General features: G+C 37.0%; 1 protein-coding gene across 1 annotated transcript in view; it reads left to right on the top strand.

Moving 5' to 3' along the window:
* Positions 1-15,740, top strand: part of ZGRF1 (zinc finger GRF-type containing 1) — an 86,720-nt gene that overhangs the window by 36,362 nt on the left and 34,618 nt on the right. The window contains exons 12-14 of the mRNA XM_044681050.1: positions 1,173-1,828; positions 2,446-2,584; positions 4,909-5,093. Coding sequence (XP_044536985.1) covers positions 1,173-1,828; positions 2,446-2,584; positions 4,909-5,093 — 980 coding nt within the window. The remainder of the gene's footprint in view (positions 1-1,172; positions 1,829-2,445; positions 2,585-4,908; positions 5,094-15,740) is intronic.

The raw sequence follows: 15,740 nt of genomic DNA, 5'->3' as shown, positions 1-15,740 counted from the left end.
GTCATTCTTAGCTGTTTCCAAGGTTAAAGCTATAGATTTCCAACTATTTTGGGTCTTTCTTATGGGAGCCTTCCATTCTCACTGCCTCCATGTACAGAGCCTTATAGGTGGTAGGTATATATGGCCCTTCTCTGGTCCTGCAAGGAGTTTCCATTTTGTTTGCTAGCACTGGCTTTCCTGGTCGGCCTCCTCTGTTGCTCATGGACTTCTGAATTTTTGTGTAGTTGTAGGGTAGATAAAGTCTTAATCTCATTGGATTTGTTGTTGGTCATTGTTCAATTTGGTGCTGTTTTTAGGTTTTTATTAGTGTGGGAAAGTGGGCACTCAGTGCCTACCTCTATTCAGAGCAGACTTCTTAACTAGAAGTTCTCCACATGATTGCAGATAGCTTACTTTTTTCTTCTGAGAAATGCCTATTCATATTCTTTGATTACTGTATGTTGGAGAATGCCTTGTTTATATATGTTTGAATCAGTTCATTATTTATCTTAGATATCTGACCTTTATCAGAAAAATTTACTGTAAAATTTTTTTTCAAATTAACTATTTCCCTTCAATTTTATGTAATCAAAATTGGACTTTGTTTCTTCTATGATCTTTTCCGTCTCATGTTTGATAATGTATTCTTCCCCTAGCCAGAGTTGTGAAAGGTATCTTTTCCCCTGTTCCCCCGATTTGTCAATAATGTAATCTTTTATATCTAAGTCATTTTTCCATTTGGAATTTCTCATGGCATGTGTATGAGGTGTTGATATAAATCTAAGTTCTTCCGGACTATTTTCCAGTTTTCTCAGCAGTTTTTTGTCAAATAGTGAGTTCTTATCCCAATAGTAGTAGCAGATCTTTGGATTTATTGAACACTACCACTGTATGTGTTGTATGTGTTTGCTTCATGATCTTGTATTCCTAATCTGTTATACAGATCAATTTTTCTAATTTATAACATAGTTTTAGTAATTATTTTCTTTGTGGTATAGCTTGAAGTTTTATATTTCTGTCTTAATAATACAAAACCACTTAAATACTTAATTTTGATATGGGATATTCAATTATATAGTGTCTTTTAGGCCAAGTGACATTTTTCCTTTGTGTCCTGCACACAATGATTTCTTTGAGCTTGGTAATGACTCTTAATTAATTTGTTATTTCTTCTAAATTCTGTCACCTTTCAGGAGTGGAAAAATTCAGTTGTTCAGAAAAAGTCAACATCCAAAGATTTCCATCTAGACATAGAGTTCGGACACCACTTATTACACTGCCACCTGCTAAAGTACATTCTTTCTCAGAAAATTGCTCACATAGAATGGACTCTGAAGTCCAGAAGTCCTTTGGGAGCCCCATCCATGACTCATACAAGGAGTCACTTCCTATTGACTACTTTGGTCCTGAGGACAGGAATGGGGACACCTGTATTTCTCAGAAATCTGGGGAGGTTACCCCTCCAAGGCCTTCACATTCCTCTCAGGTGCCTACACAAAGCAAGTGGCTGAAATATCAAAACATATCCCCAGATGACTCGAATACTCAAGATAGAAGAGATATAAAATTGAATGAAAGCTTCTTCACCATCTCTGCCTCGGGAATGCAACTTGATGATCCACAGCATCATCAGAATAGGCTTCCCAGGAAAGGCCCTAAGGATTCTGTGCATTTGGAGATGATAAAAGGCATGCTTCATCAACAGCAACCAGATTTCTACCACCAGGATTCTGTTTTCAGAAAGAAAACATTGTTTCAGAATTTAGAGCAAACTTCCCAGACTGAAGAAATACAAAAAATGTTCAGTCAGACAGCCCACAATGGCTTCTGGATAAAAGCAACTACCCAGGTGAGGAGCTATGATAAATTAGGGGTACACTCTAAAAGATCTTCTGTTAGAAAACACACACCTGAATTTTAGAGAAAAACCCAGCATAATAAACTGCTAGTCATTATTTTTCTCTTCGTATGAATATTTTGTGGCCCCAAATACTAGCTCTATTTTATCTTTGGCCTATTTGAATAATAAGAATATGTAGTCATTAACTCAATTGTATTGCTACTAAGGAATTTTCTTAAGCAGGATTATTCTTGTGACTCATTGACATAGGTTTTTTTTTCTAGAAATTGAATGATATATTTTGAATATTTTGTGCCAAGAAAATACTTTGAATATTTTGTGCCCACCCCTATTAGCTGTATTTTGATGCTATAGCCTGCTCAGAAGTAAAATATTTCAGTCTTAAGAGGTAGGGGAGAGTAAAATCAAACTCATTTCAGCTTATGGCATTATATATTACCATCCATGACATGCTGTTCTTTATTCAGAATTTGATGTACTTTTTTGGGATTCAGAAAGGAAGTCTTATGTTTGTAAATAAAAGAGTTGTACATTTTATTGGACACCCATAGAAAATATATCACAAATTGATCATTTTTCTGATTTGTTAATTTGTTCTTTTTCAGGAGATAAATGCCAATGCATTGTCATTTCCCAGTGGAGAAAGATCCAAATGTGCCTGTGTTCCCAAAAGAGAAATTCACATACCTGCTATTTTTCAATCTCCTGCTCAGTACAAACAGGTTTTTACAAACTCTCTGATAGGTATGTAGTGTCTTTCAATGAAAAAAAAAATTGTAATTAGGAAATTTGTCCTACTATTTCACTTTTGTACTTTTGTTCTATAATCTATGAAAAAATACCTGATTACAATAAAATGGAGGGAGCAAGATCTGCAGAGAATACTGCACGGTAGAGTCAGTACAGCCAAGTAGACCAATAAACCTGAGCTTTGAAATGATGGAGAGACCAACCCAAACAATGCAAAGTTTTTTTGTTGGCATTTCAAAACTAAAGTTCCCATGGAATGCTGCTGTAGAGATGGAATTCTGTTCAGTGATGCACTGACAAAAATAAACAAATCAAGATCCATAGTCTTTTTTTTTTTTTTTTAATCTTTACCTTTGTATCTGAATATCAATTCTAAGACAGAAGAGTAGCAAGGGCTGGGTAGTCAGGGTTAAGTGACTTACCTAGGGTCACACTTCTAGGAAAGAGCATCCTTGTCCAAGAAATCCCTGGTGGTGTCCCTGCCCCTCGAGGATGGCTTCAGACCTCAGCGCAAGATGAAGCAGATGACATTTAAGCTCCCGCTTTCATTTCAATGGAGTGGGGATTAAGTTCTTTGTCATGCTTTGGTTTCTGGGAACCAAACTGCAAATATGAAATAATCCATGAACACTAGTCCATTTCCTCAGTAAAGAATTCTTGTCTTTGCATCTGATAGAAGTGGTCAGGCCTTGAGGGGAAAGGTCAGGTGAATCCTGGAGGTCCCTCAGCCATCTCCCTGCTGGTCTTCAAGGCTGTTCTTTTCCACGTGTTTCCCCACTTAGCTAGAAGTGGAGCATGCTTCCCTCTATCACTGTTAGAGCCAGTCAGCCACCTCCTCAAAGGACATTTATCCTATTAAAGAGAAGATCATTTGGGGACCTATTTCTCTCACTGTTTGGTTGACATTTTCCCAAGGGTACTAGATACATGGTAGGGATTTTTATTTTCTCCAGGCGTCTTCCTTGAAATGTGTAGTATAAAAAAATATGTAAGCTTTATTTAATGCTGATGACATACATTAATGTTGGGTGTGGGGGGGGGGGAGCTGGGTTGCTCAGTGGGTAGAGCCAGGCCTAGAGACTTGGTTCCAATCTGGCCTCAGCTGCTTCCTAACTGTGACCTCCCCTCATGGCCTAGCCCTTACTGCTCTTCTAATGTGAAATTGATACTTGGTATTGATTCTAAGACAGAAGAGAAGGCTTCTAAAAAAGAAAAAGAATTTTTAAAATGTTGATGACAGGCATAATACTGGTTTTAAGGCATAAGAGGAGAAGCTTAGCCTATTAACTGTATTTGTCTAAGAGGATTCTTGAGGCATTTATTTAAAGCACCCAATATCCGTCAGGTATTCCACCAGGGACTGGGCATAGACAGAGACAAAAGATGAAATAAACCCTGCCCTCATCCATTGCCTCATGAATAATTTGTCATGAGTACAAATCATGCTATATTTTATTCAATAAATTTAATAATCATTATATTTCACATTTATATGCCTAGTGATTTTAAGTTTTCAAAGTAATTTTCTCACAACAACTTTGTCTGTCAGGAACTTCAAATAATATTCCCATATCACAAATGAGAAAACTGATGTTAAAATAATAAAATGGTTTCTCTAAGGCAGTGATGGCAAATCTATGACATACGTGTCAGCACTGACACGCATAGCCATTTTCGATGACACGCAGCCGCATACAGAGAAGTATGGGGCCGCATGCCGAGAATGAAACATTTGCTATAGTGTAGTGTAGACACTCTGTGCACTATAGATGACAATTCTACCTATATTAATTTACCTGTTTTGGTTTACTAAATACAGTTATATATTACAATTATACATTTTTGTTATTTAATCTATAAATATCACAAAATTATGATTTTTTTCTCAAAGTGACACACCACCCGAGTTATGCTCGGTTTTTTGGCGAATTTTGACACACCAAGCTCAAAAGATTGCCCATCACTGGTCTAAGGTAACACAATTGTAAGTGCTGGAGTAAGACATAGAACCCAAGTCCTCTGATCTTTTACTGTTATTTCCAATGCCTTTGCCTTTCAAGAATTCTATTTTTTTTAAATTATTATTTATTTTTAACATTCTTTTCTTTTTAAGATTTGAGTTCCAAATTCTCTCTCTCCCTCTCTCCTACCCCTTCCCACACCTATGAGAAGGCAATCAGTATATCAATTATACTTGTGAAACCATACAGCATATAAGAAATCTCAATTCTATTGGTAGGAGAGAGAAAACATCTGTACACATGCTTGGAGGTAAATACTTTGAATTTTCATCTCTTTTTATCTTCTTTTCAATCTAGAACACCTAAACATATTGCTGTTTGAGGTGTCCAAAAGGTTACACAAAGCTCTTTCAAAAGTGGACATATCTTTTTATACGTCGACAAAAGCAGAGAAAAAGAAAAACTTAGGAAACAGATTTCCAACTTGTCATCATCAACAGCCGGCAAAGCTGGTCATGGTTAAAAAGGAAGGACCAAATAAGGTATCCTAATGATGTTTGAACTAGAAACCCTTAGATGATGTGTTTCTTATAAAAAGGAAAGAAGCTTGGTAGGATATGAACCAACAACTTCATCTTTCACAGTACTAATTTATCCTGGAAGAGGGCTTTATTTGTGAGCAAGTAAGTTATTTTTGTACTTATATTGATATAAAGTTGTTTTGAGCATAAGAACTGTTTTATTTTTGTCTTTATCTATAGCACCTAGCACAGTCCTGATACAGTAAATGTACATAATACTCATTGATCCAAGAAATAGAAGATTAGGGGGTCCCTTCCCTTTGGAAACAGCTGAGCAAATGATGGGCTATTAATGAGATGCCATGAAAAACAAGGAGTTTCAGAGAAATCTGGGAAAACTTGTATGAACTAATGCAGAGAGAAGTGAGCAAAATCATGAGATGCCATGTGACAGCTTATACAATAAGGCATCATTGTAAAGACAAACAACTTTGAAAGACTTAAGAACTCTGATTAATGCAGTGGCAGCAAACTTGTGCATAAGAAAGCCTGCCACTCCACTGCCGAATCCACTGGCAAAAACCCTGAGTGCTGGCATCCACCCCCTACATGATTTTTATAATCAGAAAAAGGAGCAAATATGGGGATTACATCCAAAACACTTTTAGCAAAGCAGGAGAGATAAAATTGCAGAGTGGGTGTACAAGGGGGATTCACTCCTGGGTGTAACAGGGGAAGGTCAAGGTGTGTGTAAGGTGGGACTGCTGCAAATTCTAGCATTTAATGGAATTAGAATTTATAACTATCATGAGATTATCCTTTTTGGAAAATGAGTTTTGCCAGTCTCCCTGAAAAAAGGATCCAGTCTCACTGATGCAGGAAATCTTCAACCTCATGGCTAGTTTGTGGTTAGCCTATAACAAACAGATTTGAAAAGGGCAGAGGAAGGGGGATCTTGACAGATAGCGACTCTTACTTACATACACACATATACAGACATATTCTTATACTTAAATGATTAATATGATTACCTTCTTATATGAATATGTTATATATAAATGATAAGCTTACCATTAATCCTAAATTTTAATTCAACTATCAAATCTATTAATAGCGGGAACTATTTTTCAATATAAAATCAGAGCAATCGATACTAATACCTAATCAATAGATTATCCTAAATTGGCCTTATTTCTTCCTACCTCCTACCAGAAAAGTGTTGGACTCAAGTTGCAGAATCACACATTTTCAGATACAGCTAATGTGGGATTTTGTTTGTCTTATTTTTCATTTTGGGAAATGCTAGGATGAGGTGGGGTAGGGATAAAGTTGTTCTTCTCCCCCATCCCCCCAAAAGAAAGAAAAATAAAAGATTATTGAAATATATTTTTGAAATTCACAAAAGACAACAGAGGGAAGGCCAGAGGGGAATCACAGACAAGCAGGAAAGTTTTGAGCATCAGCATGTTAAAATTATTATATATTTTAAGTGGAAAGTAGCCTATGTGTAATAGTTTTATGCGTAACCTTCATTTTTGTTGTTTGTTCTCATATTCGTTGATGTTTACTAAATTTAGGATAAAAAATAAGAATTAAAAAATATTTTAAATGCTTGTGTAAGACTAGGCCATGGTACACTGTATTAATTTATTCTTTTTAAAAATACATTTTTGGGGGAAGCTAGAAGGAGATTTCCCAAGTTCTGTTTGCAGCCACATAAGTACATAAAAGAAATGAAAAGAGTATTTCAACTGTATAATCCTTCTTTTCAGGACATAGAATTTTTGACAGAATTTTTCTCACCAAGTGATAAAAGGAAATTTCTGGAGGAAACTAGAGCCAATCAAAATTTAACATCATGGCTCACCGCACATAGGGATCTCAAACTATCTTCACATGTGAATATGCAATATTTAATTAGATGCAGACAGGATTTATTGGAGGCGATGCATTTGCATGCCAAATGCCCAAACTCATGAGGAAAATTTGAAAAGTTGAGGCAGGCAGAAGATGAGCACCCCAGGGTATATTTAGATAGACTCGTTGAATCTGCTGAAACGATACTGGGATTCAGGGATGTCCAAGCACAAGAACCATTACAACATATTAGAAGGCAATTTGTTGGGGCAGCTGGGTAGCTCAGTGGATTGAGAGTCAGGCCTAGAGACGGGAGGTCCTAGGTTCAAATCTGGTCTCAGACACTTCCCAGCTGTGTGACCCTGGGCAAGTCACTTGACCCCCATTGCCCACCCTTACCACTCTTCCACCCAGGAGCCAATACATAGAAGTTAACGGTTTAAAAAAAAAAAAAGAAGGCAATTTGTTAAAGGATCCGCTGTTCCCATACAAAATTATTTTAGGTAACATTGTCCTCAGTGGGAAAACCTGTCAGTTGAAGACCTTCGTCAACATGCTACTTATGTGCATGATTCTGAAGAGAAAGAACTAAAAGCTGCCAGAAATAATGAATCCGAAAAGGACATACTCATTGCAGATTTAAAGAAGCAATTGAAGGAGTCCAAGAAACAAAAAGAAATAGAAGAAATAAAAAATCTTGCACTTCAAAGCAGCAGGTGGCAGTCCAACTATAACAACAACACAAACAACACAATCGAGGTGCTACCTTTGTGGTCAGGCGGGCCATGTTGTTCGTTTTTTAAATATAAAAAGCAAATAAACTTCAATAGATCTAATAATAGCTCAAGTAATAGCAATACTACCAAGAGAACTTACTACAATTCTAAATGGAATAATAATTCAAGAATTAATAGTGAAAACAAAAACTATAACAAATGCTACAATCACAGTTGTTCAAAAGATAGTATTTCGGGGGCAGCTGGGTAGCTCAGTAGATTGAGAGCCAGGCCTAGAGACAGGAGGTCCTAGGTTCAAATCTGGCCTCAGACACTTCCCAGCCGTGTGACCCTGGGAAAGTCACTTGACCCCCCCATTGCCTACCCTTACCACTCTTCTGCCTTGGAGCCAATACACAGTATTGACTCCAAGACGGAAGGTAAGGGTTTAAAAAAAAAAAGTATTTCCCCTTCATTCAACCAAATGGAGTCTTATGTAAGACAAGGGGAGAGACCAAAGGCATTATGAAACGATAGACTGATACTAGCACTGCATAATAAGGAGAGAGACTGCACTAGGGCAGAAAGAAAAGAAAGCACATTACATAAGCTGGGCAATAATGAGATTGCTATAGAGAGTCTATTGGTGAAAAACAGACTTCTGCAATGGAAGAAGAATTAAATGAGATAATGCAAATGAGAAAAGATATATATGGGACATTAAGCAATGAAAATGATAGGAGTCAAATCTCATATCCATTACTAGCAAGTATGGTTATACAGCTACAGGACTTAAAAAATAAGGTTAGTAATGATTTAGTGAAAGACAAGACATTACAACCAAGCTTAAAGGTTCAATCGTTATCTAAGCTCTGTATCTTTATTCCAAGCTTGCATCAAACAGAAGCCTTGGATAAAGGGCAGGATAGGGATTTACATTGTAACAACTTGTTAACAGCAAATGTAACCCAGAAGTTGGAGACAAGTCCCATTATACAAAGTACCAATAAGACTACAATAGCAAATCAAATTGCAGATGAGAAAAGCTTTGGACAATCAAAGGTTGGCACAGCATTCCATCATCTTGAAACAGAAATGTCTAGGAATGAATGTAATCACATAAGTAAACAAGTTTCAAGATTGGATCCACAAGCAGCTGAATATATACCAAGAGCTTGTGTGATGAAAGAAATAAGGATGGAAACTGGAACATCAAGTATTAACACCAGTTGTGTCAACCCACAGAAAGAAGCTTCTTGTAATCTGTTTGAGTATCTGCAAGTACCAGAAATAAAAAGTGACAAAACTCATGTCTTAGAAAAAGAACAACTACTACCTAACACAGCAGAGGTCATCAATTCTGATTCTATATCAACATCAGAAGCTGTCATAGGGATAGATAGTGTTACTAAAGACATTGAGCATAAAACTAATGTTAAACCAACAAAGTCACCCAAGAAAGCACTCTTCCAGAGAAAGATTCTTTAGTACTGCAGAATTCCATAAGCTCAAGCAGCACTGCCATAGAAACCCAGAGGACTGTCAGCGAAGCTTGTTCTCAGTCTGAGTTTGAAACAGGAGAAAAATGTGCATAGCCAGAGATAATGTCAGAAGATCAAGCAAGGATTTCTGAATTATCAACACAGTCAAACAGTGCTGAATGGAGTAGTACTTAATGAAGACCATATGCAAGACAGGATTATATCCTTTCAGACGCTGTCATTTGATGATACTCAAGTGCCATTTATCCCAGATACACACAACAGGGATAAGGAACCTTTGCTTTCAATCCAGATAGGAAATCAGATCTATTCGGGCATAATAGACACAGGAGAGGCTAAGTCCATGATTCAAGTAGCTCTAAATGACACATGTAGAAGGTACACTAAGAGTCCGCGGTGCTACTGGATTAGCAGAAACTGTCCCAAAATTAAAAGCCAAGATGGTTTAAGTTGGCCCACTCATTCTGGAACATACATTTTTAATTGATGCCATCGTGTCCATTCAACCTCATTGGAAGAGATTTTTTTATGCAAATTAGCAGCAACCATCCAATGTGAACCCAATAGCAAAATATAACCTTCGTTTGCCAAAGAGGTCACTTAAACACCATCCAATTCTGTTCTTAGACCAAGCAGAAGAGGGATTGGAACAACAGTTTGAGGGTTGCATATATGAGGTACCAGATACCATCCCTGGTGAAGTATGGACTAAGAATTCCGTGGAAGATGGGAAAATCTTATCTGCCAAACCTGTCAAGATTGAAGTCAAAGAGGGCATACCACCTAAGATTCTTCAGTTTAGGCTGAGTAAAGAAGCTATAAACAGAGTCAGACCAATCATTCAAAGTCTCCTGGAACAAGGCATACTAGTCCCTGGTTTCTCAGAGTTCAATACACCAATAATGCCCATCAAGAAACCAAAGTTAGATTTGGAGGGCAAAACAGTGGAGAATAGTGCAAGATCTGAGAGCTGACAATAATTTTGTAAAGAAGACTCATGCAGTGGTACCCAGTCCATCACAGATCATTGCTGAGATACCAAGTAAAGCTGCTTGGTTCACAGTGATTGATCTGAGCTCTGTGTATTTTTCAGTTCCCCTGCACAGAGACAGCCAGAAGCTGTTCACATTCTCCTGGGAGGGAAAGACAATCTTATGGACTCGAATTCCCTAGAGGTTCTCAGACTCAGCTTCAATTTTCTACCAGATCTTGCAGAGACCTTGAATCGATCACTTTCACCGAGATCAAGTTAATACATTATGTAGATCAGAGATTCCCAAACTTTTTTGGCCTACCACCCCCTTCCCAGAAAAAATATTACTTAGCGCCCCCTGTCACATTCTATCACCACCCCCTTACAGTATTCACCGCCCCCAAATGCACCTGTGGCCATCACCACCTCCCTAGATCGCTGCAGCACCCACAAGGGTGAACTGTTGCCCACTTTGGGAATCACTGATGTAGATGATCTAGTAATGTCACCAACTCCTCAAATATGCTACAGAGACAGTGTCCACTTGCTGAAAGAACTATGCAAATGAGGTCATAAAGTGTCTAGATCAAAATTGCAAAGGGTCAAACCTAGAGTCGAATATTTGGTTTTCAGAAAGGCACTAGGAAAATTTCCCAAAAGAGAGTTGCAGATATACAAAAGTTGAGCATGCCTAGAACAAAGAAACAACTAAGGGCAATAATAGGAATAACGAGCTTCTGTCATCAATGGATACTAGGTTTTAGTTTAATTGCCAAACCTTTTAACTGAATTAATCAGGAACATTGTCACAGAACTGTTGAAGTTAACAAGAGAGCACAAGCATGCCATAGAAAAACTCAAGGCAGCAATTTTATCAGCTCCAGCCCTAGACATTCCCAATCATGAAAAGCCATTTCACCTAATTATTCATGAAGACAAGGGAATTGCTTTTGCTGTCCTCATGCAAACTCTGGGAAGTAAGTTAAGACCAATTGCTTACTACAGTTTAATTCTTGATCCTGTCATCCACAGAATGCCATCACATCTGAAAGCAATTGCCACAGCTACTATGATTGTTAGAAAAATCATCTGACTTGACATTAGGAGGACAACTCAAGGTATATTCCCCACATCAAATAGAATCAACTCTGAGGAATACTACCCTGCAATCATTTACATCTCAGAGGTTGTCTCAGTACCAAGTGGTGTTACTTGCAAATGAAAATTTATCTTTCCATCAATATAAGAGCATCAATCCAGCCACCTTGATGCCTGAATTACTAATGGATGGTGAAAGCATCCATAACTGCAAAAACACCTTGCAGATCATGCAGAAGACTAGGGAGGATTTGACTGATATCCTTCTTCTGGTCAATGCCGATATGACTTTGTTTACTGATGGTTCATCATACATGGTAAATGGGACAAGGTACACTGGTGCAGCTGTAGTTATGCAAGAGAAGACCTTATGGTATTCAGCTTTACCATCTAGTATGAGTGCTCAAGGTGCAGAAAATTTAGACCTCACTAAAGCTCTCCAAATAGCAAAGGGCAAGCATGCGAACATTTATACAGATTCTAAATATGCATTTGGACTAGTCCATTGCACTGGTGAGATCAGGAGACAACACGAATTTATAACATCTTGTGGAAAAGAAATAGCATATGGCAAATGAATTAGTGAGCTCCTGGAAGCAGTTCAGTTTCCAGCAGAAGTCTCAGTAATTCATTGTAGAAGTCATTGAAAACTTGTGGGTACAGTGACGTTAGACAATCATAGGGCTGATATAACAGCTAAATTTGGAACTAGATTTGGACCATTATCCGTCCTGAGCTTATCCTTAGTGGAAGAAACTGATCTACAAAAAACATATTCTCCACAGGAGGTGAGGGACTGGAAAGAAAATCTTGGTGCCAACTAGTGAATGGAATATTGATGTCATCATTAGGAAAGCCTATCTTGCTGAAATCACTATACTACACATTCTATAATGCATTGCATGAGAAAGGGCATTTTGGAACTCATGCCCTAGTAGATTCAATTAAAAAAAAAATACTGGATTACCAAAGGTATTACTACTTATGCTGTTAAGAGTTTGTCAGAGGTGTATAATCTGCATGCAATTCAATCAAGGGATAACAAGAGTCAAAAACTTGAGTGGAACACAACTTGCATACACTCCTTTTGAATCCCTGCAGATAGATTACATCACAATGCCAAAATGTCAAGGGTATAGATATGCTTTAGTGATCATTGACCGATTTTACCAAGTGGCCAGAAGTATTCCCAGCCAGATGTAATAATGCTGCATTTGTAGTTAAGATCCTACTAAGGGAAATAATACCTAGATTTTTCATTCCTGCATATATTGCATCTGATTCATGGTCACTTCACAAATCAAATCCTGAACAACGTATATGAGACCCTGGGAATCAAATGACATCTACATTCGGTGTATAGACCAGAAGCATCGGGCTAGGTGGAGAGATTGAACAAACAGGTTAAAACACTAATTGGTAAACTCTGCTCAGAAACATATTTGAAATGGGTGGATGTTTTACCAATTGCACTTTTTCATCTAAGGAGTCAAACTATAGCATCACTCATCTCTCTCCATTTGAACTATTGTATGGTAAATTACCCTGGCATGGGAACAGCACCTCAGAAGACAGCTTATCTTTCAGATCTTGGAGTAGAATGCAAACTATATGAGTATATCAAGTTATTAAAAGAAAGGCTAGATGAATTGCACAAACTAGCTTTAATCCAACAAAGAGTTCCACTTGTTTTAGCTTGCACCAATATAAGCCTGGAGACATGGTATACATCAGAAACTTTAAAAGGAAATCCATAGTTGACCCAAAATGGAATGGACCATATGAAATAATTTTAACCACTCCTACAAGGGTAAAAGTAAGACACATAGATGCCTGGTTCCATGTCACGCATGTCAAATCAGCTAAAGAAAACATGGCTCAAAATGAAGACCCAGATACAATTACATCTCCCACAGATCAGCAGCAGTTAGAAGAACAAGTCAACTTAGATCAAAGCAGTGATATTGATGAGTAATGATTGAACCAACAATATAATCAGACTTATTGAAGTGGCATAAAAAGCAGTTTTTTATTAAAAGTCAAAAAATTTTTGCAACAACATGAAAATAAATTTTTGCAACACAATCACACTGAAGTCAGTTCTGAATAACTGAAGGTGACAAGTTCATCAGTCAAATATTCATACAACTGACAAGACGAGGAAAGCTGAGACAGAAGAAGGCCAGAAGGTCACCTGGACATCTCAAGGACAAGGCAGAAGGACAACAGAATGGAACTGAACTTTTGAACATCTTTTTGGGCAACATCACAACAAGAGGAGAACAATATGGAAGACTAGGTTTGAAATGTATAACATTGACACACTCATATCACAGACTTGTCATAAAGTCAATGCATTCAACATTTAGAATGGATGCAACAGATCGTGGCTGACTGGAATGGAGAATTTTGAAGAAGGTGAATATAGTCATGTCACAGAACATGATAGGTCAAATATCATTGCAAAACATATTTCTAACATCATATGTACATATTTGTATATAATGCACATAGTTAAGAGTATATGAGTACATTAACCATTGCAAGGGAAAAGTTCATTCCTTGACTTGGTTTTTTTAATAGTGCTTGATTTACTCTCACTTGTAAAAAGTTTTCTATTGAAAATATATGTATTATATAAAAACTAACCCATAGGAATACTTTGTATTAACCATAGGGAAAGAATAGTTAGGGAATTATTATATGAAGTGAGCTTAGGGACAGTAGGATTAATAAGATAGTAGGATTAATAAGATAGTCATTTTCATAAAGTAGATAAGGTTTAGTCATGTAATGTTATTAGATTTGAGTATAGCCTAGGTTACTAACAAAATAGCCTTAGAAATTAACTTTCTAATACATAGCATAAGATTTTACTTATATTTCTAACATATTTCTACTAACATTAATATAGATTATATGTTTTATAGAGAATATAAGATTGTTTTAAAATTGCTGTGTTAATGTTGAAATAGTTACAATTACTTAATAGCTATTTCTTATAATGATAACTAAGCTGGTTATATATAAGCTGCATAATAATTCAAGTCAGAAGTTTTTACAGTGTTTACACAATTACTATATAATTTCTTGTTACATTGTTCATTCTTGTTATATGTTCATGTTCAGTTTGTTTATTGTTTGTAGTTATGGAAAACCCCAACTTTCCTAGTTATTTCTTTCCTTACCCCATCTTAGAGGATAGTAAATTAGATGGTTAGTTAAGGAATAGCATAAGAGAAGTTTTATTATTTTGGGGATATTCATAGATAGAAGGGATAATAGATTTAGTTATCATAATCGAGTGTAGGAAACATAGATATAAACTAGCATGCAGAAGTTTTTAGGTTAAAAATTCTGCAAAAGCAAAATCGGCATAATTGTAAAGACTTTGTAAGGAGCCATTTTGGGCCAAGCTTGAATGCCATTTACCTGGTTGGAACACAGAATGTGCTGAGGGCATGCACCTGGCATGAGGCAGAAAGTTGGTTGAAACCAGCCTATAAAATCTGCAGAGCTGAGATCTTCCTGGTCTCAGTTCTGAGATATTTAGGCAAGGGAGGAGGTTTTCTTAGTTGGGCTAGGTGCAGAGCTATTCAGAGATTACTGTGTATAAGATCATTTATCTTCAATTATCCAACCATATCTACCATCAATTTCAATCTACTAACTTTATAAACAACAAGAAGAATCACAAACCAAACCATCAGCAGCAGAGTCAAACTTCAAACAAGAGGTCAGGCCTCTGACCTGGCCAATCATTTGGGCCATCTAGGCTTCAAGATACAAATTGATTACTTTGAAGATTTATCAGCCAGTCAATAATTTAAATTAGATTTAGGATTTATCTCAATCCCACTTTCTTGTTTCTTCAACCCTACCTTCCCTTCACCTTTAGTTGTCATCATTAAAACAGTTTATATAAGGAAGCCATTTCTGACCTATTTTGTTCTCAAAGTTCCAGAGAGGACAACAGTTAGAAACTCATCTGGCTACTGGTGAAGGAAGCTTTGTATTTAGAAATCCTTTGAATCAATCCAAATCTATCGAAGTCAAACACAGATATCAAGGGTAATCAACCTTGAAGGCTTAATTCAATTAAGTTACTAATTGAGGGAAAACAGTCTTTTTCTCATTAGCCAGTGATCTTTGGTGGGAACAAGTGAACTATTTATTCATGTTAACAGATTCTACCCAAGTCATAGGTTGCAGCTATTCCATTCACAGCTGTTAAGTAAAGCTAACATATCATTTGGATAAGAGGATTCACCATCACTTCCTATTCTTCTCACCTTCATCTGTTAAACCTTTTTGGACTATAATATTATCAGGTACAGCTTCCCATTAGGATCTTCACAGTGGCTCAGTGGATTGAGAGCCAGGCCTAGAGAGAAGAGGACCTGGGTTCAAATCTGGCCTCAAACACTTCTTAGCTGTGTGATCCTAGGCAAGTCACTTGACCCCTATTACCTAGCCCTTACCAGTCTTCTGCCTTTTAACTAATATACAGTATTGATTCCAA

This window comes from Gracilinanus agilis, chromosome 6 (genome assembly GCF_016433145.1).
Source record: "Gracilinanus agilis isolate LMUSP501 chromosome 6, AgileGrace, whole genome shotgun sequence".
In the NCBI taxonomy this organism is placed as follows: Eukaryota; Metazoa; Chordata; class Mammalia; order Didelphimorphia; family Didelphidae; genus Gracilinanus; species Gracilinanus agilis.
The sequence above is the reverse complement of the archived record's forward strand: the minus strand, read 5'-3'. Positions and strand labels throughout refer to the sequence as shown.